General features: G+C 36.7%; 1 protein-coding gene across 2 annotated transcripts in view; it reads left to right on the top strand.

The window, feature by feature from the left end:
- Positions 1–220: 220 nt before the first annotated feature.
- The window catches only part of kcnh5b (potassium voltage-gated channel, subfamily H (eag-related), member 5b), a 36,752-nt gene continuing 11,141 nt past the window's right edge, over positions 221–25,831 (top strand). Inside the window, exons 1-12 of one of the 2 annotated variants that reach the window (XM_058794734.1) lie at positions 221–789; positions 1,131–1,473; positions 2,653–2,776; positions 3,532–3,638; positions 4,475–4,603; positions 6,318–6,436; positions 7,727–7,756; positions 9,277–9,669; positions 12,531–12,960; positions 18,135–18,334; positions 18,425–18,677; positions 24,040–24,236. In XM_058794734.1, coding sequence (XP_058650717.1) covers positions 1,401–1,473; positions 2,653–2,776; positions 3,532–3,638; positions 4,475–4,603; positions 6,318–6,436; positions 7,727–7,756; positions 9,277–9,669; positions 12,531–12,960; positions 18,135–18,334; positions 18,425–18,677; positions 24,040–24,236 — 2,055 coding nt within the window. In that variant the 5' untranslated portion in view covers positions 221–789; positions 1,131–1,400. Of the gene's footprint in view, positions 1,474–2,652; positions 2,777–3,531; positions 3,639–4,474; positions 4,604–6,317; positions 6,437–7,726; positions 7,757–9,276; positions 9,670–12,530; positions 12,961–18,134; positions 18,335–18,424; positions 18,678–24,039; positions 24,237–25,831 lie in introns of both variants that reach the window. The other variant, XM_058794735.1, reaches the window with a different exon arrangement.

Genomic DNA, 25,831 nt, shown 5'->3' with positions numbered 1-25,831 from the left:
TAAAATATATTACACATTACCATTAAAAAATAAATATTTGTGTACAACATATTAATTCTCATTTCATTTGTATAAAGGCAAAACGTGAACCTGGACATGTTTTTGTGAGATGTCCCCTAATAACACGCTGTTATGTTGCTTATGTAACCGTATAAGTGCACTATTCACCAGAATGTCAGAAAAGGAGGTTTTGCATGTGGGCAGGAAACCTTGTGGTTTGGTAATTGACCTGGACATCTTTACAAGTTAAAAAACAGCAGTTAGCCTGGTGACTGCTGTTGCACCCCTGCAGTGCCAAAGTGTGCATTATACAATGCCAAACTACACCATCCCCATTTCTGATCAGTCTTGTATCTGAGATATTATTATGAGATATTATTAATGTTACTATTAGACCTCAAACTGATTGCTTTTAACAGATTGCTTTTTTTTTTTTTAACTAAAGGAATATGTTGATGTAGACTCACTCCGTATGAATCCTTTATCACTCCATACATCATGTCTTTTGTTGGCAGGTGGTTGAGGGCAGAACAGGTGTTTCTGTGAGGGACCCATCAGTGTGAGAGCGTTCAGTGATTAAGGCTTAATAGAAATTAAAGGGCAGGCACAAGCTGACAGCACTGAAGCAGATATGTGGGGTCTTAAAGAAGCAACTCTTTACAGAGTTTGGTGGATTTTTGTGCATGCTGTCATCTGTTGCGTAACCCTGTGTACAAATGGATCTCTCTAAAAAAACTCTCCAAAAAAAAAAAAGAAAAAGCTGTCACTGGGATGATACCATTTCAAAAGGTACCCCTTAGTATTAACCCCCAAAGGGTGCATTTTAGTAGCTTAAAGGTACAGTAGCCTACATATTTGTACCTAAATGGTAGCCTACATATTAGTACAAATTACTTTCGCATTTAAGATGATTCTGTTTAAAACCAACATTTAAAACAACTGCTAAATAATTGTGGAATTGGACTTTCGACTCAAAATGTCATATTTACTGAAACTACCCTCTCATCTCACCTATAGCTACTATTACAGAAATTAGACTTTTTGACGTTTTAATCTGTATGATGCCTTTTGCGATAATGTCAGGTATTATAATGTAAGGCTTAAGAGCTAACCTTTGTTTTTCTGCGCAGAGGAGTTGTTGTGCGCTCTTGCGCATTTAACGCGCTTGGTGTTGGAGATCCCCAGCGCCTGCCTGTGCGCGTCGGCGCAGTTGCGCATGCGCGGGGAGCTCCCCGTGCCCACCGACTTGTAGCTTTGAGCCCAGAGTGCGCGGGTGGCACGCAGAAGCTCCCTGCAGCCAGAGCGCGACGTTACCATGAGCCTCCCCGTTCCGCCGGCAGAGACTCCACGCGCAGAGAGTGCCCACCTGACGAGAGCAGCGCGACACACACAGCCGCACGATGCCCGGCGGAAAGAGAGGGCTGGTGGCACCGCAAAACACTTTCCTGGAGAATATCGTCCGGCGCTCGAGTGGTGAGGAGCACGCTTAAGCTTTCTGAAATGCATTGGTTCACTTGACATTACAGTGACCATGTTGCTCTGCATTTACATAGCCTACTGAGTAGTCAGTATTTCAAACTTAAAACGTGATTAATGGGTTATTCGAATGGTAATAATTTTATTATATTTAAGATGTGAAACATTGGACGCTCTAATGGGAAATTTCAAAGCTGTAACTTTTATTTTGTCATAAATTTTCTTTATGTTTTAGAGACTGCAGTTCTCTGAGCTGGACATACTGTGATTTGTTTTATTTTTAATAAAATATTGTTGAGGCATTTTTGAAAGAGATTAACTTAAAATACTATTTAAATAAAGAAAATTCTTTCGTCAGTATGTATATTTTAACATAAAGCAGTTTTCATTGCGAATTCACTTTGTCATCTAACAAAACGTAATATTACGTTTCTCACTGCGCTGCAGAATTAATATTTTAGAGACGTTTTATTTCCCAGTGTTTGTTCTTTATTTATCTAGCTAAAATTATTTAAATCTATGTGTTTTTTTGAGTCAAGTGATTTTAGTTCTTTAACAATAATAGCCTAAAAAAAAACAGCAGAGATTTTAACATCTGGAGAAATGAGCGTGATTTCAGCGTGATTGACTGAATCATTGTGTGTTGTTAATTATAACCTATCCAATTTAAACAATTAGACATTTCTCGTTCAGTTGATTAAAAAGGCACTCGATATAATTTCACTCCACATCTCTCAGGACTGTCATGAAGTCCTTTTGATGGTTTTGAGAGATCTGAGGCAAATTGCGTACCGTTGCGTTTGCCACCACTAGAGGGAGCATAATCTCTAATTGTGTCTGGTTTCTTTATGCTGCATCACAAACGACCCTTATTTGAGGATTACAATATATAACACATGATAGTTAAAGTGCGAAAAAACTATTTGAATGTGAATCTAATAAGAGGTTTTTAAACATCCCACTCACATTCTGCAATAAGAATGACAGCGTTTTGTAGTTTCATTTTATGAGCTTTTGAACGTCTACCCATTATAGAGAGTAGGGTACACCAGATGTTAAAGTAGATCAGTGACAGTAATTTACTGTGAAGCAAAGACTGGGAATGCATTAGTGTGTGGCAGTCAGATCACTAATTCCCACTCCCTCTTTTATTCTTTGTCATCTTTGAACCTTCAGAGACAAGTTTCTTGCTGGGGAACGCTCAGATTGTGGACTGGCCTGTAGTTTATAGTAATGACGGCTTCTGCAAGCTGTCTGGATACCACAGAGCAGAGGTCATGCAGAAAAGCAGCACATGCAGGTGAGTGGATATACATGTGACAATAGAAATCTGTAGGACTGTGTTACACGGTTCATGCTGTATTGAGATCTCGGGTTTTGCAGTACCTTAAGGGGCCTGTTGAATAAAACAATAAAACTGTAGCTTTAAATTATTTGTTGTGGATCCATGTGGAGATGTTGCATCACTTTGGCTCTGCCTGAAGTAGGATAACATGTAAAACGAATCTTAAAATCACTGATTATTCTTTTTTTTAGAAATGATGTAAACACGTTTGGTATTGGGAATTTGGAATTTACGTTTTAATAGATGAAAGTGTCTTTTTGGCCAAGCCTTGATCTGACTATAATTCACACTATCACATTTTACAGCATCTTTTCTTGCCATGCTTACAACGGACAATTTTGTGTCATTAATAAGCTTTTATCTATGACTGCAACAGAAACAAACATGCCATAATTGGTCACACTTTGCTTCAGGTGTGAGTTGCCTATGAATTTCAGATTTTTCTGTAATCTTTTAATCTTTGTAATAACATATGACCATAATTCATGTCTGTTGGCAAAGTGCGGAAATCTGAAACCTGAACACCTTCTGATCATTTTACTTGCTCGCATGAATTCCTGAAGTCATTAGAATCTTTACAAATCTGAATCAAAGGATTGATGGGGGGATAATTCCTTAAAAACCATACAGAAACTTTCTTCTTAAACTGAACGATTTGGTTTGAAAATAGGAGATTACTGTCTGTCTCTCTGAATAATCTCTCTCTGTAGTTTTATGTATGGGGAGCTGACAGACAAGAAGACCATAGAAAAGGTGAGACAGGCCTTTGACAACTATGAGTCCAACTGCTTTGAAGTGCTGCTGTACAGAAAGAACAGTAAGTGAGACTTGATTTATTAAACTTTGCCATGTAAACTATCAGTCAAAAAGTGGAATTTTGATTTTTTTTTTTTTTTTATATTTTTTTAGAATGTTTTTGAAAAAAGTCTCTAATGACCAAGTACGGCATTTATTTGATTAAAAATAACAGTAATATTGTGAAATATTGATTAGATGTTTTAATATATGTAATTTATTTCTATGATGGCAAAGCTGAATTTTCAGCAGCCATTACTTCAGTGTCATGTGACCCATCAGAAATCATTTTAATTTGCTGATTTGGTGCTCAGTTATTATTGGTGCTCAGTTATTAATAATGGTTATTATTTTCAATGTTGAAAACATTTGCTGCTTAATATTTTGTGGAAACTGTAATACATTTTCAGTATTCTCTGATGAATAGAAAGTTCAAAAGAACAGCACTGAAAACTTTTGTGACATTATAAATGTCGTTACTTCTCTTAAAAAAACAAAAAACAAAAAAAAAGCTTTCTGACCCCAAACTTTTGAGTGGAAGTCATGGTTTCTGCAAAAAAAAACAAGACTGTGGTCAACATTAATAATAAAAAGAAATGTTTTTGAGCATCAAATCAGCGTATTAAAATGATTTCTGAAGAATCATGTGACAATGATGACTGGAGTAATGGCTGTATAAAATTCAGCTTTCCCAAGAAATCCAAGCCATAATTAGAAACTGGATTATCATAGATCCTTGGATGTGAGCTCTTTTGACTTGGACATAAAAATGTGCTCACATAAATTTATTATCATCCAATAAAATACAATATATACTATGGTATAATAATGCTAACTTTGACATCTCACCTTGTACAGGAACTCCAGTGTGGTTCTACATGCAGATTGCACCGATCCGAAATGAAAATGACAAAGTGGTTTTGTTCCTGTGTACATTTAAGGACATCACTGTCTTTAAACAGCCTATTGAAGATGAAAGCACCAGGGGTGAGTTTTACACCTGCGCTATACATATGTACTTGCAATTTCAGTGATTTATTTCAAATAGATTCTCTAAAAGTCAGAGTTTATGTTGAACATGTAACAGATTTGCCAGCAGTGTTTGTTGGGCTTGAGTTTGTTCTGACAGATAAACACTTCCTCTAGTGTGCGTATGTCAGATAAATAAATATTTGTTTATTATTGGCAAGCATCACCAGCTTTTCCTTTTGGCACTCACACATAAGTGTTATTTTCGAGCACTTCTGTGTGTGTGTGTGTGTGTGTGTGTGTTTGCTGGTGGGAGCTTGTTTATTGAGCTGAAAAAAGTTATATAGAGTCTCATTCCAAAAATCCTAATAGTGCTGGTGTATACGTTCTGCTTTGGTGTGTGTGGGTGAATTTCACAAAACCTGTTTTAAACAAGGTCCAAGTCACATTTCACCCCAAAAGCAAAAGAAAGAAATGAGATGATATATTTTTCAAGTATAAGCCTAATTTTAGGACCATTGTTTTTTTAGTCAGTTATGACACTATTTTAATGACATTTTAAGTGCATTCTTTTCTTTAAAATAAGACAGTTACTGTGTCACAGTAATCAGAATTACTATTGAGAATAAAGGGGAATTATGTTACAGTAATGAGAATTTTGAGGGAAGATGTTGTAGTGGATTGTCACACTTTTGTTTATTATACTAAGTGATTTGTGGGTTGAAATGTGATGTGAACATGTTTGCAGGAGATTGACCAGTGTGTGTGTGTGTGTGTGTGTGTGTGTGAGATGAGCGTTATACACTCAGAGCGAGAGAGATTTGAAACTGCTCCCAACAGTGTTCCAGTAGTTATATTTCATTGCAGGAGTGACAGCAAACATTTGTTCCACTTTTACTCATCATAAAGCATTTTGCTGAGTCATATCTGAGCCACACAGGACTTACGTTTTGGATTAATGTTTTTGTTGTGTGCATATACCATTCAAAAAGGTCAGTGCTTTTTTTTTCTTTTCTTTTCTTTGTAGAATTTAATACTTTTATTCAGCAAGGATGCATTAAATTGATAGAAAATGACAGTAAAGACTTTTGCATTGTTACATAAATGATCTATTTCAAATAAATGGTGTTGTTTTGAACTTTCTATTCATCAAAAATACTGAAAATGCCACTGTTTAAACAAAAATAATTACAGCATTGATAATAATAAACACATTAGCATTTAGGATGATTTCTGAAGAAACATTTGACACTGAAGAGTGGGAGTAATGCCTGCTGAAAATTCAGTTTTGCCATCAAAGGAATAAGTAACATTTTAAAATACATTAAAATAGAAAAGATTTATTTGAAATTGTAATAATATTTCACAATATTACTGTTTTTACTGTATTTTTGATCAAATAAATGCAGACTTCATAAATATATATAAAAAAAAAAATTGCTGACCCCAAATTACATCCACAATATTTTCATTAACCAAATTAACAAACTTTAACAAATGAAAAGGAGCTTGTGAAACTTTTTATAAAAAATATCACATTCATGCTTCATTTGTACAGAACTTTCATTAAAGCAAAATACTGAATTGAATTCAGTTGTGCAGAGTTTTTTCTAAAAGCACCACAGAATTTAATTATTGAACTGAAAGGCACATAATATTATGATCCCATTGCATCTGTCTTTCAATTCGGAGTTGCATTTTTTTAATAAAACGCATCATATGTTTCTCGTAGGTTGGACCAAGTTTGCACGTTTGACTCGAGCGTTGACGAACAGCAAAAGCACCATTCAGCAGCTCACGCCCATGAGCAGAACCGACATCACTTCACACAAACACTCCAGACTCGCAGAGGTGAGAACACACACACACACACACACACCCACGCACGCAGACACACAGACAGATAGGCAGCATTTGCTTACATCCTTGACTGCGCAGTACAAGGTTATTGAAAACTTAAATAACCTGAGATGTTAAATAACATCTCACGGAGGACAAACTTGTAATAGAATCACACACAGGACGCTGCTGTAACGCAATCTCACACGTGTCTGTTGGACAGCAGAAGTCTACAGTGCGCTGCCAGAAGCTGCTATTAATAATTAACACTGATGAAGAGTGTACTGTATGTGTGTGTTCCATAACCCCTGTTCACTTTTCTGCTCTTCTCATCTGTTGTTTATTGCTCTGTCACTGTTGTGTGATGGTGTTAAAGAGAAGTGAAATGTGGTGGGGGGTTTTTTTGTGTCTGTAAGGAACAATCCTTACATAGTCTATTGTGCCTAAATCTTTGGAAGAGTTTTTAATGAAGCATTCAAAGACGTGTTTGTTTCGCAAGGCTGGTTGCTTTTATGATGGATTAATGTCTCTGATCTGTGCTGTTACAGTGTTTGCAAGGCAGCATTACTGGTTAAGGTTTGCTGTTAATCACTAAGTATTAAATTTCTCCAATTCATTCATCCTGAATCACTTAAAGGATAATTCTGGGTTATTCAGGTTATGTTAAACTTAATCGACAGCACTTGTTAAAATATGCAGTGATAAAAATGAATTTTGACCTTTTTCTACTTGGCTACAGAGAGGTACAAAGGAAGTTAATGCAAGCATTAAAATATTTAGTTTCGAAAGTATTGCCACAAGACATAAAGATTAAATGTATTAATGTGATTTTAGCACTTACTAGCTTTTCGTACAATTATATCCAATTAAAATGCCTATAACCCTAAATGACTGTAAAAAATGATGAGAACAATTTCACAGCTCAAATCAGAGGCGTCATGCCCATTCAAAGATTTTTGAGCCAAGTAGATTTTGAATGCAGCTTCCAAAGGACAAAACATAGCCAAATAATATTTTTTTATATTTGATATGATCACACCAGCGTGATTAGATCATTCAGTGCGGCACAGCATCAGCTGCAAAATTCAAATCCGCATTCGCTGGCTGGCGCTGAGCAAGAGACAGACGCGTTTTTACAGTGCTGCGCATTATTTAACCATACAGTCTATGATTATAACCAATCACACACATGAATGCAATGGCCAGTCAGAGGCGTTCAGATGAGTCATCGCTGCAACGCCGCTGTTGTGTCCGGTGCGCGTGCTCTCCGAATGAATTCTGCTCTCTTAATTTTCTCATCAGAAACAACTAAGTGCAGATGTGCGTACGAATGTAAGTAAGATATTCATTTCACAGTGTAAACAGCTTCAGTGATTGTTTTTGAGAGTGCTTGACCTCTGGCTAGAAGTCAGTGAAAATGTTCTTTGATAATGTAAATCTTTGCTCTTCTATGTACAATGAAAGTTATAGGCTAATTAGTAACTTAGAATGTTTTTACTAAATTCGCGTTAAATACAAAGTCAGTCGTATTAGAAATATTTTATGGCATGACACCCATATCTGATAACCCACTTAAGTAAAAAGACGGGTTTTATGCGTATAGATTACACTAACGTCACGTGGCTATTAAATTTGCCCATTGCCCATTATAGATCCACTAACATGATCTATAAATGTGCAAAATACATTTACTACTTATACATATTTGAGAATCGAGATATGTCATGATGTAGTCAACATGTTTGGGAATATTTCGAGAAAAGAAAAAAGGAAAAAAATAAATAAAACAAGCTTCAGTTATAATATCAAGTTATACAGCGCTACCGTGGCTGCTGTGTGTCACATGACAAGCATGAGGAGTGCACAAACCACTCGTGCCCCCTCAAAAGTAATGAGTGCATGGCTCAAATAATAATTTAACAGAAGAATTAATACTTCAGTAAAATGATATCCTGAATGTTAAAATGATAACATGTATGCTTTTAAATCTTCCAAAACTGGCCCCTTTCACTTCCATTGTATACAGTGTACATCAATGTGACCTTGAATTTTGCCTTTTTGTAAAGAAATAAGCTAGTAAAAATAATTTTTGCCTCAAATGTGCCATAGATGCTGTTGATTTGAATTTTTGACATGCATTTAAATTTTTTCAGACTTTTTTTTTTGTAAACTTTACATTTAATATTTTTTGTGAACTACTTTTTTTTTTAATCTAAGAGTAAAGGTCTCCGCTTTATTCAGACTGACATTATTAACATTAAAAATTGAACACACTATATGCAGCCATTTTCACATTTAAATTCAGATTGGTCTTCTATTCTTGCGTCTCCATTAGACATATTTTTACAACCAACAATTTAAAAATAGTGCAGATCGATAGATGATCTCCGACGATCTTTCACCCTCCTTCATCTTCTGTTCTTCATTGTCTCTATGAGGGGAAATAGCTTTAAATCTCTGAGTAAACTTCATGTTCTGTTTATATGAACATGCATAGTATACAACAAACAGTGTTTTCTCTAGGGAAGAGCGGAAATTATCCAGAGCTAGAATTAATATTTGAAACAAACTCACTTTCCTGAGGGTCCTCCTATATTTCATTTCATTTTCAATCTCATTATCCCTTAAGATAATCTCTTTATTAGAAATGTCAAAAGTACTGGAAACAAAACAAAAAAACAAAAAAAACAAAAAAAAAGTTAAAAAAAATCTAAATAAAAATAATTTGACCAGATATTTTCCTACAGTCATATTCAAAATAAATATTAAAGTCAAAAAACTTTTTTAAACTTTTTGATTCTTATACATTTGTCTTACAGATCCTTCACTCTCTTTATACCTTTTTTCCTCAGGTGCTTCAGCTCGGCTCTGACATTCTTCCGCAGTATAAGCAGGAAGCCCCTAAGACCCCGCCTCACATCATCTTACACTACTGCACCTTTAAGACCACCTGGGACTGGGTCATCCTCATCCTGACCTTCTACACCGCCATCATGGTTCCTTACAACGTGTCCTTCAAGACCAAACAGAATAACGTCACTTGGCTGGTTCTGGACAGCGTTGTGGACGTCATATTCCTTGTGGACATCGTGCTCAATTTCCACACCACGTTTGTCGGGCCTGGAGGGGAGGTGATCTCCGATCCGAAGCTGATCAGGATGAACTACCTGAAGACCTGGTTCGTAATAGACCTGCTGTCCTGTCTGCCCTATGACATTATCAACGCTTTCGAAAACGTGGATGAGGTGAGAAACCAAGCTGCCTTTTTGTCACTTTGTACTTGATTAGGACACAGAGTGGAATGGAAATGGTTCAGCACTTGGAAAAAAGGGTTAGTAGTAAAATTAAATATTAATTGTATTATATTCTAAAAATGTTTGACACTATTGTTAGAAGAGAAGCTGTAGTTGGCTTTTTCAAGTAAAACTTAGCAGTGCTTCAAACATTTGATATTATTTTTAATTTTTTTTTACCTGTCAACCCCTCAAAGATGAAAGATTGAACAATTATTACCCATGTCAGGGCTGCTCAAAGGTACTCCGCTGAGGATAATGCTTTAGGGTTCTTGTTTAAATTCATTTAAACTTTTGAAGAGCTTGATAGTTTTGGGACAGAAAAGCTGAACTGAAATATTTATCCCTCTGCGAAAATGTAGAAATTTTGCCAGAAATAACCTCAGTGAAAGGTAGTTTCACATACAGCTGGTTGACTTTTGATTGACGGCATAAAGTCTGGTCCATTTTACAGCTTATTTGTGACCTTGGACCACAAAACCAGTCGTAAGTGTAAATTTTTCAAATTGAGATTTATACATCATCTGAAAGCTGAATAAATAAGCTGGATGTATGGTTTGTTAGGATCGGACAATATTTGGCCGAGATACAACTATTTGAAAATCTGGAATCTGAGGGTGCAAAAAAATCAAAATATTGAGAAAATGGCCTATAAAGTTGTCCAGATGAATTTTTAGCAATGCATATTACTAATCAAAAATTACGTTTTTATACATTTACGCTAAGAAATTTACAAAATATCTTCATGGAACATTATCTTTACTTAATATCCTAATGATTTTTGGCATAAAAGAAAGATTTATAATTTTGACCCATACAATGTATTTTTGGCTATTGCTACAAATATACCCTAGCGACTGGTTTTGTGGTCCAGGGTCACATTCGAGCCAAAACCATTATACTTGTGAATTTTAAGTTCAAAATGTCACAACACTGTACCTGGAAAACCCTACTTCACTTCCACTCTCACTTACAGAAGTTGTAGTATCTTTGCAGCTCTAATCATTCATGCGAGTAGTATTCACAAGACATTCATTAAACTGACTATGTGTGGTTTGCGGCTTTGAGACTGATACAAATAAAAAGAAGCCCACTGTATTGATTGGCCAAATACTCAGCAGTCATGTGGGATGATTTGTAAAGCTCTTCCTCTTGGAAACTAAACCATTTGCAAAGTCATATCGTCCTTTGCATCCTTTCCTGGTTTATGTTATATATTCTTGGAGTCTGTCCAGGTTATGTGCTTTAGGATAGATTTTGATTAGTGCACACACAGTGGGTCATCTTCTCTCTTTCACTCAGGAAATCAGTGCAGTGATATGAGCCCCAGACACACACCTGTAAACACGGTTTCATTGAACGCTAGCAGGCTTTCATTCATATTTGTTAATAGCTCTTTAGAGTTTGCGTGTGCCCTTAAAAGTCCACGACTCACTTTATACATGATGTAAGTTTAATGTACAAGTACGTTTTACCTTGCAGAGCTGCTCACTGTACCAGAAACCCACTGAGAAGGCCTTCATGTCATGATGTAAGCGGGATCCCTTACATCATGACTTTAGCTTAAGAAAGAGGTGATGCATCAAGTAGCTCAGCTGGAATAGTAACGATTATATTCTTTTGCAATAATTAGATGAATAACTCTCTTAAACCCAACATTTTAAAAAAGAAAGAAAAGAAAGAAGATTGGGAATAATCATATTGTTGTACATTTAAAGGGGTCATGACGATACTGGCAGGCCAGCATCAGAGAAAGATAACATTAGGAGCATACATGACTTCAGGCTTTAGTAGCTCCATTATTAATCTATTTATACATAAATTAGGGGGTTGCATAAAAAATATGTTTATGATAACTTGTGGAGCTGTTTTAATATATGCATGCATGCATACATTTTCAGTAGTATATTTGTTTGGCTAGTGTCACTTTTCTGGTATTTGTTCAGGCTTACTGATTTAAAGTTACATTTTTGTTTGCTCTGTGCCTAACAATTAAATGTCCATTAATGTGTCTAAACTTATAGTTAACAAGCTTTGTATTTATTTATTTATTTGCTTCTGCAATCCTGGGATAGGACTGGGGTTTATGTGTTATGTGAATATAGCAGGCTGCATTGTTGGTCATTTCTGCTCACTCTAATCTTTCATTGCATGTCTGGAACTGAATTTGCACTTTAAAGGAAAGGAGATGCTTCAGATGGTCATGCTAGGTCAGGCTGGACCGAACGGCAATGTTTTCATGCAGTGGAAGGACTAAAGTGCTGCCTGACATCAAATTTTCAGAGGCCTTTTAATGTTGTTGGGTCATGTGGGTGAACAGAGCGTTCTCCCCGCAAAGTGATTCTGATGTCCAACCGCTTTCGCACCTTCTTTCTGTCATCTTGGCTCAGCTTTAGAACAAACTGTTTGCAGAATTTTATTTAGTGCAATTAGGACTGTGCAATTCAGTGAACTGAAAAATTTGAATTGCGCTCATTGTTTCAGAATGTAGCGTCCATTTGCTGGGTGCGAAATACTATTCTCAATGGTCTATTTAAGCAACTTTTTGGGAAATGACAATGGAAGAATTTTAAAGGAGACAGATTAAATGTCAAATTGCTTTTCTCTTTGTGTGCTGCATGTAGATGATTGTTTAATTATGAGTTTATAAAGAGCAAATCTGTGTCTGAAAGATATGTATTCTGTGTGTGTCTATATATATATATTTACAACAGGCAAAATTTTACAGACATGTTAAAGGTAAAGCATATATTAGATTATTTTAGAGTAGATACTAAATGTTACTGTCTGTAATGTATTTTTCACTTTTCCAGGGCATCAGCAGCTTGTTCAGTTCTCTGAAGGTGGTTCGACTGCTTCGATTGGGCCGTGTTGCACGTAAACTGGATCACTATCTGGAGTACGGTGCAGCTGTACTCGTGTTACTGGTCTGTGTGTTTGGATTGGTGGCCCACTGGCTTGCCTGCATATGGTACAGCATTGGAGATTACGAGGTCATTGACGAACAAACAAACACCATCAAGACTGACAGCTGGCTCTACCAATTAGCCTCCAGCATTGGATCCCCATATCGGTACAATGCCAGTGGGACTGGCCAATGGGAGGGTGGCCCTGGGAAAGACTCTCTGTATATAACTTCACTGTATTTCACCATGACCAGCCTGACCACTATTGGCTTCGGAAACATCGCGCCAACTACAGACGGAGAGAAGATCTTCTCTGTGGCCATGATGATGGTCGGATGTGAGTGCTTGTCTTCTTTCATGTCTTATTTTTCAGACCTGCCTTGGCTAAGTGATCTGATCACAGATGATCGGGGTAGATAGATGTCATTTTCAGCTGGGACATCGAATCAGCCAAAGCAAATCTTAATACCAGGTTAAACGGGGTCTCTTTTCTGTTCCTTTCTTGCTTCTTTACTCTTTTGTCTCTTTATTCTCTCCTCTGTCAGAATAACTCAGACTAATCTCATCTGGCCCCTCTGTCGTCCCAGACAGCAGTGCTTTGCTTCTAGTGCATCTCCTTCAGAAATAACTCTGAGACAGTAATAGAGAGAGATTGGTGGATAGAGGGACATATAACTGGCCAGAATGAAGGAACGAGGCCAATCGTTGTTAATGTCCTTCTCCAGATCTGTGCATGTGGTGAGGAGTCACTCTGGAGACTAAACAAAGATGTGATCATAATTACTAGCATTATGTCAGTGCTGACCCGCCTAAACACACATAGAAGCCCCACTGACCCCCATGCACACTCATGGGCCTCAACCATGTTTTAAGGATACAAGTTTATAAGGTTAATTTTATAAGAGACGTTGCCACAGTTCTTCTGGATTTAGTCTGTCTCAATTTGCTCTGTTTCTTCATGTCATTCCAGACAGACTGGATGATGGTGAGATCAGATCTCTGTGTGAAGCTCTGGCTGTTGTCAGACTCCTTGTGCAAGCAAAAATCTCACTGGACTATTGCAATTGATGGCAAAATGAATGTTTGGAAATGTGAACTGATATTTCCTACTGACACACTACAACAAGAGATAGAAATGGCTGACTTTAAAAAAAAATTTAGGCTAGTGAAAATACTAGTGGCCTAAGACTTTTGCACGTGTGTGTGTGTGTGTGTGTGTGTGTGTGTGTGTGGTTATTTTTATATATATTTTTAATTATATTTCTACTTTTTTTTCCTTTTTTTTTTACAATACAGTTCAAAGGTTTAGGGTGTCAGTAATATTTTTTTGAAGAGCTCACTGGTTTTGTTTAGCAAAGATGCATTAAAATGTTCTAAAATGAAACTAAAATCTTTAAGATTAATTAATAATAATTTTTTCTTTAGCAGCAAAACAGCATATTAGAATGATTTTCGAAGGATCGGGTGACACTAAAGACTGGAGAAATGGCTGATTAATTAAAACAGATTTTAATTTTAAATGTAAAAATAATAATTAATACTTCTGATCAAATAAATGGTGATCGCAAGAGATTTTGCCTTATAGCATTTTTTTTTTTTTTTAGTTGACTCTAACATGACTTGCCTCCTATCTCTGCTCCAACTCATTTTCATTTTCTCTGCCTTCTTGTAAAAATACCCCCATTAGATCTGTGAATCATAAGGCATTTTCCTGCTTTTGACCCAGAAAACGGTTTTCCTGACCTGTAATATTCTTTAACTTTAATATGACATCACACAGGTGGAGTTGTCATTATGGGTCATTATGAACCTTTAAGAGGATGCTCAAATGAACTGTTGATGCTGTTGTGGGTACTAATGCATGAAATGTAAGGCTCTTCAAGGAACTGCAAGAAACAGCGCAGTGTGACCAGCATATGACTAAGCAAATGTCAGCATGATGTTAGAAAAAGGGATTTCTCTCATGTGTCTAAGGCCACACTCTCAGAAAAGAGTACAAAAATTGTCGCTGGGGCAGTACCCTTTTAAAAGGTACACCTTTAAAAATTGATCTTTAAAGAGTGCATATTATTACCTTAAAGATTCATGTTAGTACCTTTTGAGAGGGTACCACCCCAGTGGCAGCTTTTATGCCATTATTTCTGAGATTGCAAAGTTGTAAGAGTGTAAGGTCAGAAACGAGGTTGTTTTCAGCCTGAGGCCTTTAACAGGGCTGTTGATCTACTCTGGAGATGATCTCACACACACACACACACACACACACACACACACACACACACACAATAAACACAGCAGTACACAATTAATGAAGAGAATAATTGTAGTTAGCTGGTCTGATGACTCTTTGATGAGGCTCGTACACAGTGCAGAGATCCATTCTCTCTTTCTCTGTCTGTAATTATTTGAACACATTGTTCTCATCTTCTGATCCTTCAGTCAAGATCTTTTCTCTTTTGTTTCCATGTTTCACTAAAGATCTGAATCTTCTGTCTTTATTCCTGACTTACCCACAGCTCTCTGTCTGTGTGTCTGTCTCTGTGGTAGTGAGGTCCTAGAAGGCCTCATTATGTGTGGTAGTTTGTACAGGTTCCCCTGAGACTCTCCCTCATGCACCATCCGTGCCATTTGCTCTATAAATTTCTCCATACCTACCCTGAAGTTACACCTGGATAAAAAGCTTAAAATCTCACTGGGTGATACGTAGGGTTAGAATATAGTTGTATTTTACTCACATATGCCAGATAAACTCTAAATCCCTCATGATTAGTTATTAATGTTTATATTTATTACAAGCTGTTCAAAACAAGCAGATTTTTATGATCGTCTCTGACTGATGCTGAAGTCACTGTGGGGAACTCATCCAGTTAGGACTTGAAAATATATTCAGTATTAATAGTTCACATGCAATGGTAAGGTGATGATTTTTGCACATTATTTTGGCCATTAAAGGGATAATTCACCCAAAAATGAAAATTACCCCATGATTTACTATGATTGACTTTCTTCTTTCAGACAAATACAATTTTTATAATGACAGTGAATGGGGATCGAGATTTTGAAGCAAAATATCCATCATAAAAAGTGCTTCACATGGCTCCAGGAGGTTAATAAAGGCCTTCTGAGTGGAATAGAGGTGTTTATTTAAGAAAAAACATCCATATTTATAACTTTATAAACTGCAATCTCTAGCTTCCACTAACTGTCATACGATCGTTCACAAGAGTGACGTTCCAGAGGATGACGTAGGATGTAGGCATAGCGTAAGCTCCGGGCGAGAAGTGACGAAAGCCAAAGAGCAAAACAAAACATCGGTCACGAATTAGAAGTACCAAACAAGGATGTAAAGAAAAAACGTCCAAGGATTTCGATATAAGCCAAGAGGAGACTGGTTTTCCTTTGCTGTAAACTAAACTTGGGTCTCAAGAGACCAGCAGATTCTCACTGGAGCTTACACTACACCTACGTCCAACGTCATCCGCTGCAATATATATGGATATTATTCTTACACAAACACATCATTTCACTTCAGAAGGCTTTTATTCACCACTCTGAGTTGTGTGGAGCACTTTTGATGGATGGAGGCACTTTATTTTGCATCAAAATCTCAACCCCCATTTACTGCCATTATAAAGCTTGGAAGAGCCAGGACATTTTTTTTAAAATTTAATTCAGATTGTATTCATCTGAAAGAAGAAAGTCATATACACCTAGGATGGTTTGAGGGTGAATAAATCATTGGCTAATATTCATTTTTGGGTGAACTATCCCTTTAAAGACCTATTGGACTTATTTTTTTGCATTTCTTAAAAGTGTTAAGATATGTTTTAATGGCATCTTTAATTTAAAAATCCTGTACCAAAAATGGCAGTAGAATTGCTAAAGTCAGTTCAGTGCAATTATGTATTTTAAATGTTTTGTTTCACAGAGCTGATTAATAACAACTGATTCACAGTTCGCTCACATCTTGCATGGAGGTTCACCTTTAATGTATCTGTTAAAATTAAACAACAGATTTTTGTTTCTCAAGTCATACTGATCCAGATATGACCAAAAGAGTGATTTGTTTATGATGCTTTCAGTCTGATTTGTGGCCTATTAAAAACATAGGGGGATATTTGATCAGTTTTCAGCATGAACAGAGCCACGGTATTTCAGTAATCAGAACGTAAAATAAAAGTTCTTTCTGAATTCCTTTGCTTTAAATGACTGACACACACTTTGGAGTGTTTATGAGGTTAATATTTTGGTCACAGTTGTGTGTCTGGTCTCTTTCTCTCAGTACAGGAGAGTCAGATGGCTGATATCCAAAATAAGAATCAGAAAGACACTAAGAGAAGAAATACCCCATCAACTCACTCTCGTCATCCTCCCAGCTCTCTCTTATTGTCAGTTTCTCTCTATCTGTGTCTTCTCCTCCCATTAACTCTTGGTTCTCTTTGCCTTTCTCTGGCAGTCTTTCGGTGATCAAAATAAATTTTTCTTACTGTACAAATTCTCGGTCATTTCGTTGGCTTTTCATCATCCATTTTTATCTCATCATGTTCCATCCACTTTGCTTTCTTCTCTGTTCCCGCTCTTCCCTTATTGGTTATGAGTGGAAGTATTTGGAAAGCTATTTCAGGGAAGGTTGCCATAGAAACAAGGAGCGAAGAGACCGTGGTAACTCATGAGAAAGGCAATAAAAACAGTAACAGAAGTTTACATTATACCTGTACTCATTTTTCAGTTTTCTTATAAAAGATGTCCGGTAACTCTTTACTTAAAGCCTTTATGTATAATGCATTATAAAGGCTCAATAAATGGTATGATGCATTATAGTAATTATTAATAATGTGCATTGTAATTATATCTTGTCGTAAATAATTATAACTGAATTTAAAATGCGTAGTGTAACAATGAATTGATAAGTGTTATAATGTATTAACTATGATTACAATTATTCATTTACTTTACATTATAAGGTGCATTACAAGACACTATTAATGCATTAAAACTCCTTTTCTAATGCATTATACATAAAGGCTTTAGTGTTACCAGATATCCTTGTAAAATTGAATTTTTATAAATACTTAAGTTATTTTCTGGTCTTACATTTTTTTTCCAAGTGACATCCAGTGACTTTCATTATTACAAGCTTTGTATGGGTTTGAAAATTCATGATTTGTCCATTAGGTAATTTGGAAAATAATTATTGTTAAAAGTAATATTTTGAAATACCCCAAATTATAAAATATGTTGGTAAATTTAACAACACGTTAAATATATAATTAAGTACTATGATCCAAAGCTAGTATTTACAAATATAACAATTATTTATTTAAATGCTTGAAACCTTTAGTACAATTTTAGATTTTTTTTAGTACTTTTTTTTTTTTGTTAAATGATTGAAGGATTGATTTAATATTTAAGTACTTTAGTCAGCCACATATTCAGACCCTAAAAAAGTAACCAGAGTTCTCATTTCAAATCTGTCTGACATGATAATTTTTTTTCCCTCCTCTTGTTCTGTAGCTCTCCTTTATGCCACTATCTTCGGTAATGTGACGACCATTTTCCAGCAGATGTATGCAAACACCAACCGTTACCACGAAATGCTGAATAACGTGCGGGATTTCCTCAAGCTCTACCAGGTGCCCAAAGGCCTCAGTGAGAGAGTGATGGACTACATCGTCTCCACGTGGTCCATGTCCAAAGGCATCGACACAGAGAAGGTGAGACTGAAACAGATGTGATGGTTGCATAGCTGAAGTTTTTGGTATTATTCATGGAAAATACTAAATTGGAAATTCATCTGTGCACAGGTGCTCTCCATCTGCCCCAAGGACATGCGGGCAGACATCTGCGTGCACCTGAACAGGAAGGTGTTCAACGAGCACCCAGCGTTCCGATTGGCCAGTGACGGATGCTTGCGCTCATTGGCCGTGGAGTTCCAGATGATACACTCTGCCCCCGGTGACCTCATCTTCCATGCGGGTGAAAGCGTGGACCTGCTCTGCTTCATGGTGTCAGGGTCACTGGAGGTCATCCAGGATGACGAGGTCATCGCTATACTGGGTTAGTTTAAAAACTTTTTAAAAGTGCTACATTCTATGAACTTCAGCTTTGATCACACTGCCAGTGCAGTTCTGATTATTTTGTGTATCGAATTGGAATCTGATCTAAATGGACTATCTATATAATGCAATTGTTCAGATTAGATTTGTGTGTCCTGTGGCGGGGTTTGCAATACAGATTGTTGGCATGGCTTTATTCTGTGCTGCTGTCTCCATCGGTTTCAAACCTCAAAGAAGAGTGCAGGCTGACTAGCAGTGTACGGTAATTTTCCACTCGACAACATTGTTTCTGCACCAGCTTTCAGTATGTTTCATACAACAACGTCTGACATGTTTAGGTTGTACATGGTGTGAGAAAGTGACAAGCAAAAAAGCTGTGTGAAATCCGATCAGAGTGGTCAGACTGAAACGGATTTCCATAAATGTGATTTGAATAGGATTTCAAACCACGAATGTGGCTTGAAATGGATTTGTATAAATCGTATTTCACGTGATTTTATTTATTTGTCATTCACACTTGATAAATACGAGCAGATTACAATTGCATATGCATTTGGACTGAGGGTCTGAACAAAGTGCATTTGTTCATCTGGCGTGTCTCTAAATCTGTCTTTTCTTGCTGTCAGAGTTTGAATGCTAGAGTTGAATTGCATTTTGGTTGCCATGGTGATGAAAACAATTTAAAAAGCAGTATAACAGAGATTAGTGGCAAAACAGAACAAAACCAGCATATGCTTCTCAGAGATTTAAAGGGATAGTTCACCCAAAAATGAAAATTACTCACCCTTGTGTTATTCCAAACCTGTAAGACCTTCGTTCATCTTCGGAACACAATTTAAGATATTCTTGATGAAATCCGAGAGCTTTCTGACTCTCCATAGACAGCAACGCAACTAACACTTTTAAGGCCCAGCAGGGTAGTAAGGACATTGTTAAAATATCATCAGTGGTTCGACCGTAATTTTACGAAGCTACGAGAATACTTTCTGTGTGCTAAGAAAACAAAAATAACAACTTTATTCAACAATTTCTTCTCTTCCGTGTCAGTCTTTGACACACGTTCACAATAGTAATTTGTGTTCCAAAGATGAACTAAAGTCTTACGGGTTTGGAACAACATGATGGTGAGTAATTAATTACAGATTTTTCATTTTTGGGTGAACTATCCCTTTAAATAATAGACATTTTCTTTAAAGTTGGTGTCTTTTTGACGTCATTAATTTGTTTTTGATTGGATCTCCAGCTATCAGACTGACTTCCATTAAAAACACCATCTCACTTTCAAACTTTTAATCAGCTGCTTCACTGAAATTGCATTAGATTATCATTCTCATTTGAGTCGTCATAGCGATGGAACCATACAGCGCCATTAATCATGAATCTCTAATGGCCACTAAGTTGAGGCCTTGTATCTCCTCCAGCTCAGCAGGAGGCCTGGATCCACAGTGTCTCTCTGCGCCCAGGAGGGTGGTGGGTGTCTAAGCAGAGGAAGATGAGCTCCTGGAGAGCTGAGTTAGCGGGGTGTAGAGCTGAGCGGCTCTGCAGGAGACGAATGAGATGAAATTAAGTCATTAGTCACATTTATCCATATGGCTCACATTTACTCAAAACAATTTTCACTGGACAGTCTTCAACTGTAAATGTGCGTAAATAAAGGAAAAACATTCCCACAAGCTACTTGTTTACTTAAAGGTGACGTATCATGAAAATCTGACTTTTTTCCATGTGTAAGTGCTAAAATCAGGTCCCCAATGCATACCAACGTGGGGGAAAAAAACACTCCAGCAGAGGCGCGGGAAGTGGGGATGCTGAGGGTGCACCCCCTGTTTTTTTTTCTGTGGGCAACTGTTTAACTGTTGGGAATCTAAAAAATAAATCGGAGTGTCTATTTAAGTGCAAATAGCCTGGTTGTTGGCAGAGGCTATTTATACTAACTCCACCCACAAACGTATGATTGGATAGTCAAATTTGCAAAAGACGATCATCAGTAGTCAGATTCAGTGGCGCAGATAGTAAAGTGACACTATGTAGAGTCTCAGCCTCAGAGGAGACAAGAGAGCAGTGGATTTATTGATTTAATATACCGTATATTACGCTGCTGCCACACAGATCTAATATAAACATGCAATTTCTTTCCCAGCTGTTTACCTTCACAAACATTACCGACTGTTTTTGTACAGAAACTCATGTATTTAACATAAACTTAAATTTTAAGTGGGTATTTGACAGTTTAAGTGCAATAGGACATGAAAGATCCTCACATGCCGTGTGACAGCCGCTTGCTGGGTGCATGTTTCGAACGCGTGTGCTCAGAAAACCCTATATCAGAAGTTTAAACAAATATGGTTTAAAACCCATGATTTCAGCGCGATCAAAACCAAACAGATGTTTTTTGACAGAGTATCTGAGTCACGAGCTGTAAAGGCAAAGTAAAGGTTTCTGCTTCCACTCAAAATAGGCATTTTTAAAATGATATAATAAATGATCTGTGGGGTACTTTGAGCTGAAACTTCACAGACACATTCTGGGGACACCTGAGACTTATATTAAATCTTGTAAAAAGGCGTAATGGGTCTCCTTTAAAGCGATTGTTCACCCGAAATGAAGGTTCTGGCATCATTTACAGACCATCATGCTATTCCAAACCTGAATAAATTTCTTTGTTTTGTCGAAAACAAAAGAGGATATTTTAAAGAGTCAGTGTTTTTTTCCTAAACAATGAACTTTTGTGGGGTCTAATGTTGTTTTGGTTCCCACAGACTTTCTTTTTACGGAAAAAAGTTCTTGAACGTTGTTCAAAATATCATCTTTTGTGTTGTCCAGTAGAAAGTAAAGTCATACAGTACAGGTTTGGAACGACATGAAAGTGAGTAAATTACACATTTTTCATTCTTGGTGGAACTAATGGCGCTTTTCCACTGGTTGTTAAAAAAAAAGATGCGCTCATTCAAAACGGTTGCATTTGTTAAAAAAAAAAGTTGCATTCGATCCTTCGCTGGCTGTGCTGATTTAAATCTAGCGGGTCTGGTGTGTTGTGTCGCAAGTTCAATGACAGTGGTAGTGACGATTCTCTCTGGCCAATCAGTGATTAGCAGGGTTTACAGTCACATTTTGGTAACGGTACAGCTCGCTTGGAACCTCAGCCGAGGTGGTACTGAAAAAAGTGCAGTGAAGTTTCCATGCAGTGGAAAAGCACTATAAGTCTTTACATTTTTTGTTTGGTTTCAGAACCTCATTTGCATATTCCGCCTAACTTTCTCTACAGTTTAGATCCTGAAGTTATAGGTTCCATTGTCCCCAAGGCAACAGAGTTCCATGGTAACGCATGACTCCTTGGAGACCATGTTTGGTGGCTTTGCTTTTCTGTCTGAGATAAACTGTAAATCCCCACAGTCTCTTCGCTGTACTACAAATGTCTTCAAATTCTCGGTAGAGCCCTTGACAAAGTCTCTGCAGGCAAATCTGCTGCACACAGTATGTGCGAATCAAAATAAACACCCTGACCATGTGAATCACACCTTATTTTTTGTACCAGAATGTTGGTTACATAAAGCTTGAAAATCAATTTGGAATAGGTATTAAGTTGTACGGAGGTTAAGTTTTTAATACATTTTCTACCGAATGCATCTCAACAGCTTTTGTGCTTGCACTCTACAACCTGTTATTAGAGTTGACATGAGATTGGTTTGCTTTGTTATAAAAATGATGCCAGAACAATGATTTTCAGGAAAAGAGAATTTTTCAGTTTTGCTTTGAAAGGTTAATTAGAGCACATTTGTGCATTCACTCCTAGCTGCTAATTATGGTTTAATTGGTCTGGCATGTGCAGCCAATTAAATGTGTTTTGCTACTAGAAATAAGTCTTTAATTGGCAGGACAAACACCTGTGACAGACAATCTCGGTGGTGAGATTATGCTGAGCTCAGCATCAAAAACAAGAAATATTCTTTTTAAACCAACCAAATAAAGTTTTTGGTCTGTCCAGGTGTATGTCTGTTGTTCTTGTGGTAGCTGCATGCTCAGCAATGCTGCATTCTATGGAATCAGTACAGGCTTGGGACTTGAAGGTTGAAGGTTTATTTTAGGTTCTTGGCGCCGAGGATCTGCGGAAAGTGATGGGAGAGATCAGTGTGCCATTGATCTTCGGCATCTCAAACGAGTAGAGACAACTACACTCCTCTCTGATAATACCACATTCATCTAATGCCGCAATTATCCTGCTTTCTCAGTGCTTCTTAGTGTTTCTTGCCCTCTTTCACTCAGGTTTTCTGTCATTTCTGAAAATGAGACATAATTAAAGAATGATCCTTAAGCTTTAAGTTTGTCATTCACATTTATTGCATTTGTGAATAGTTTTGAACTTGGCATGAAATGAAAATTCTTTCTATTTTATAATATTATTGATCTTGAATAGATCTTGAATATTATTGAATAGAACCAAGTCCCTGCCCTACATTTTTTCTTTTTCTTTTTGATAATCCAATTTGAATGTCACGAAAAAGATCTGTCACTAATTCCATTCCGTTCACTAGAATACAAAATTCTGTAATTTACTCACCCTCATGCTGTTACAAACTCCTTTGATTTCCTTTCTTATGTGGAACACAAAAGATGTTTTGCAGAATGTCCAGCTGCTCATTTTTATATAAGAAAAGTCGATTGTAATTTATACTACGAAGGACAAAAAAAACGCCAAAAAATGTTCATGACTCATTCACTTTGTTCTAAACCTTCTGAAGTCAATTGATGGGTTTGTATAAGGAACAGACCAGAACAAGGGGAAAACTGGAAAACTTTCAATGTTCAAAAAAGTTTGACTTAAAATACTAATATTATATCAAATATACAACTTAAAATAACTTTTGTGTTCTGCGGAAGAAAGTCATGCAGTTTTGTAACGGCATGAGGTGATTTAAATGATGACAGAATTTCCATATTTAAGTGAACTCTCACTTTACTTTTCTGTCTGTTCTTCACATGAAACTATTGTTTGGCTTAAGAAGACTTACTTTTGTGTTTCACCGAAGAATAAAGTCATATGAGTTCAGAATGACAGGACAGTGAGTAATTGATCAGTTAATCAATCAGTTACCCATTTTAAGAAGAGTAAGCATAACGTTTTTCTAATACAGTTAAGTACTGTAATTCTCTTGCTCAATTCGGCACCAAGCTCCAGCTCTATAAAGAGAATATTAATTGAAATGTCAGATTTGGTCATTCTTCTGCTCAACTGTGCTGTGAGATTATGCATTTGATTGACACTAATTAAAGCAGTCTAGTCTCACACTAAATCTCTGCTCTGTTAAATATCTTTCTAATCTTCTCTTGTATATTCTCTGGTATTTTTGTTCTTTCCCTCTCAGGTAAAGGGGACGTGTTTGGTGATGTGTTTTGGAAAGAGACAACTTTGGCCCACTCATGCGCTAACGTTCGGGCGTTAACATACTGTGATCTTCACATCATAAAGAGAGAAGCCTTGCTGAAAGTGTTGGACTTCTACACAGCGTTTGCCAACTCCTTCTCCCGAAACCTCATTCTCACCTGCAACCTACGCAAGAGGGTGAGACACATTAGCCTGCACACCTCTCTTATGTTATGTATCTCTCTCTCATTGTGTCTGCTGGGATTTTTCAGTGTCTCTTTGTTTGTCTGAGTTCAGCTTTATTCAGTCAAATGACTTTTTTTCATCTTGTTGAAATCTCATGCTTTCCCTTGTTTGTTTGCAGGCTCTTTATGATTTTCTCTGATCACGTGTTACAGTGTTAAATGGATTTAATAGCTGATGATTTGACACCTTGATTATTATGTTCTTTTAAGCTGCTCTGTGATACTAATTAAAGCAGTAAGCGTGTTTAAAAGACTTAATTATCCAGAGAGGAATTATGATTATTAGAATTATGATATGTTGGATATATTAAAAGGACAGTTCACCCAGAAATGAAAATTGTCATTTACTCACCCACTTGTTGTTCCAAACCCATAAGACTTTGGTTATTCTTCAAAACACAAATTAAGATATTTTTAATAAAACCTGGTTTCTTTTCCTTAGAAGATCCAAAAAGGTCATAAAGGTTACATCAGGTTTCATTAAAAAATATCTTAATTTATGTTTTAAAGATTATATTCCAAGTCTTATGGGTTTGTAAAGACGAGGGTGAGTAAATTATGACAGAATTACAATTTTTGGGTGAGCTATTCCTTTAAGTGACATGCTAAGAATGTACTTTAAAGTGATGTTTTTAAAATCCTCAGTTCCTATATTTAACGTTCACCCAAAAAAAAAGAAAAAAGAAAATTCTTGTAATTAACTCACCTTCATGTTGTTCAAAACCTCTATGACTATTTGTTTTATGGGTGTCTAAGCTGCTGTTTTCATACTTTGAAAGTCTATGGGTATATTTACTAGGGGAAAAAAGCGCTATAAAGGTTATCATAAAAGTACTTTGAACTAGAATATATTGAAAATATCTCTTCATATGTAAAGAAGAGAAATTATAAAGGTTTGGTACAACATAAGGGAGAATAAATGACTTTTTTATTTTATTATTTTTTTTTTAGGTTAACTAACCTTTAAGCTCTCAGAGCTCTGATTGGATATAAGCCACAATTGTCATCAATTCCCCTAATCGCATTGGATACAGTACAGAGTATAAAGATGTGTCATGGCCGTCAGGGGGATTATGCGTAGAACTGGGTCAGTAGTGTGAAAGAGGGGAAGTCCGTGGAGAAAGAAAAAAAAACAGTATGTTGGTGCGAGCCCGCAAAGTCCATTTTTGCTTATAAATACCAAGAGTTTTCATTTTTATTTGGTGTATTATTTATACGCACTATCATGAGATCAGGTTGATATGGAGCGAAGATTTTCTCTCTGTTTCTTCCTCTTTCTTTTCTCATGTTCAGTCCTCTCCCCCCACTGTTCAATTGTTATCCTTCTAGTTGACTTCTCATTGTTACACAGTCTTCATCTCTACTCGCTTCCTTTATCACCAGCCTTGGATTTGACTTGAAGCTTATTGTTTACTTCTTCCCTCCATATTTTCTCTCTCTTGCTCTTTTCTAAACAATTACTAAGCCTCACACACTCATTCCCTCACACAGTCACAAAAAACACACACATTCACAAAAAACACACACATTCAAACCTACAAACAACAG

Source organism: Onychostoma macrolepis, chromosome 13 (assembly GCF_012432095.1).
Source record: "Onychostoma macrolepis isolate SWU-2019 chromosome 13, ASM1243209v1, whole genome shotgun sequence".
Taxonomy (NCBI): domain Eukaryota; kingdom Metazoa; phylum Chordata; class Actinopteri; order Cypriniformes; family Cyprinidae; genus Onychostoma; species Onychostoma macrolepis.
Note: the sequence above shows the minus strand (reverse complement) of the source record. Positions and strands in the feature narration are given on the sequence as shown.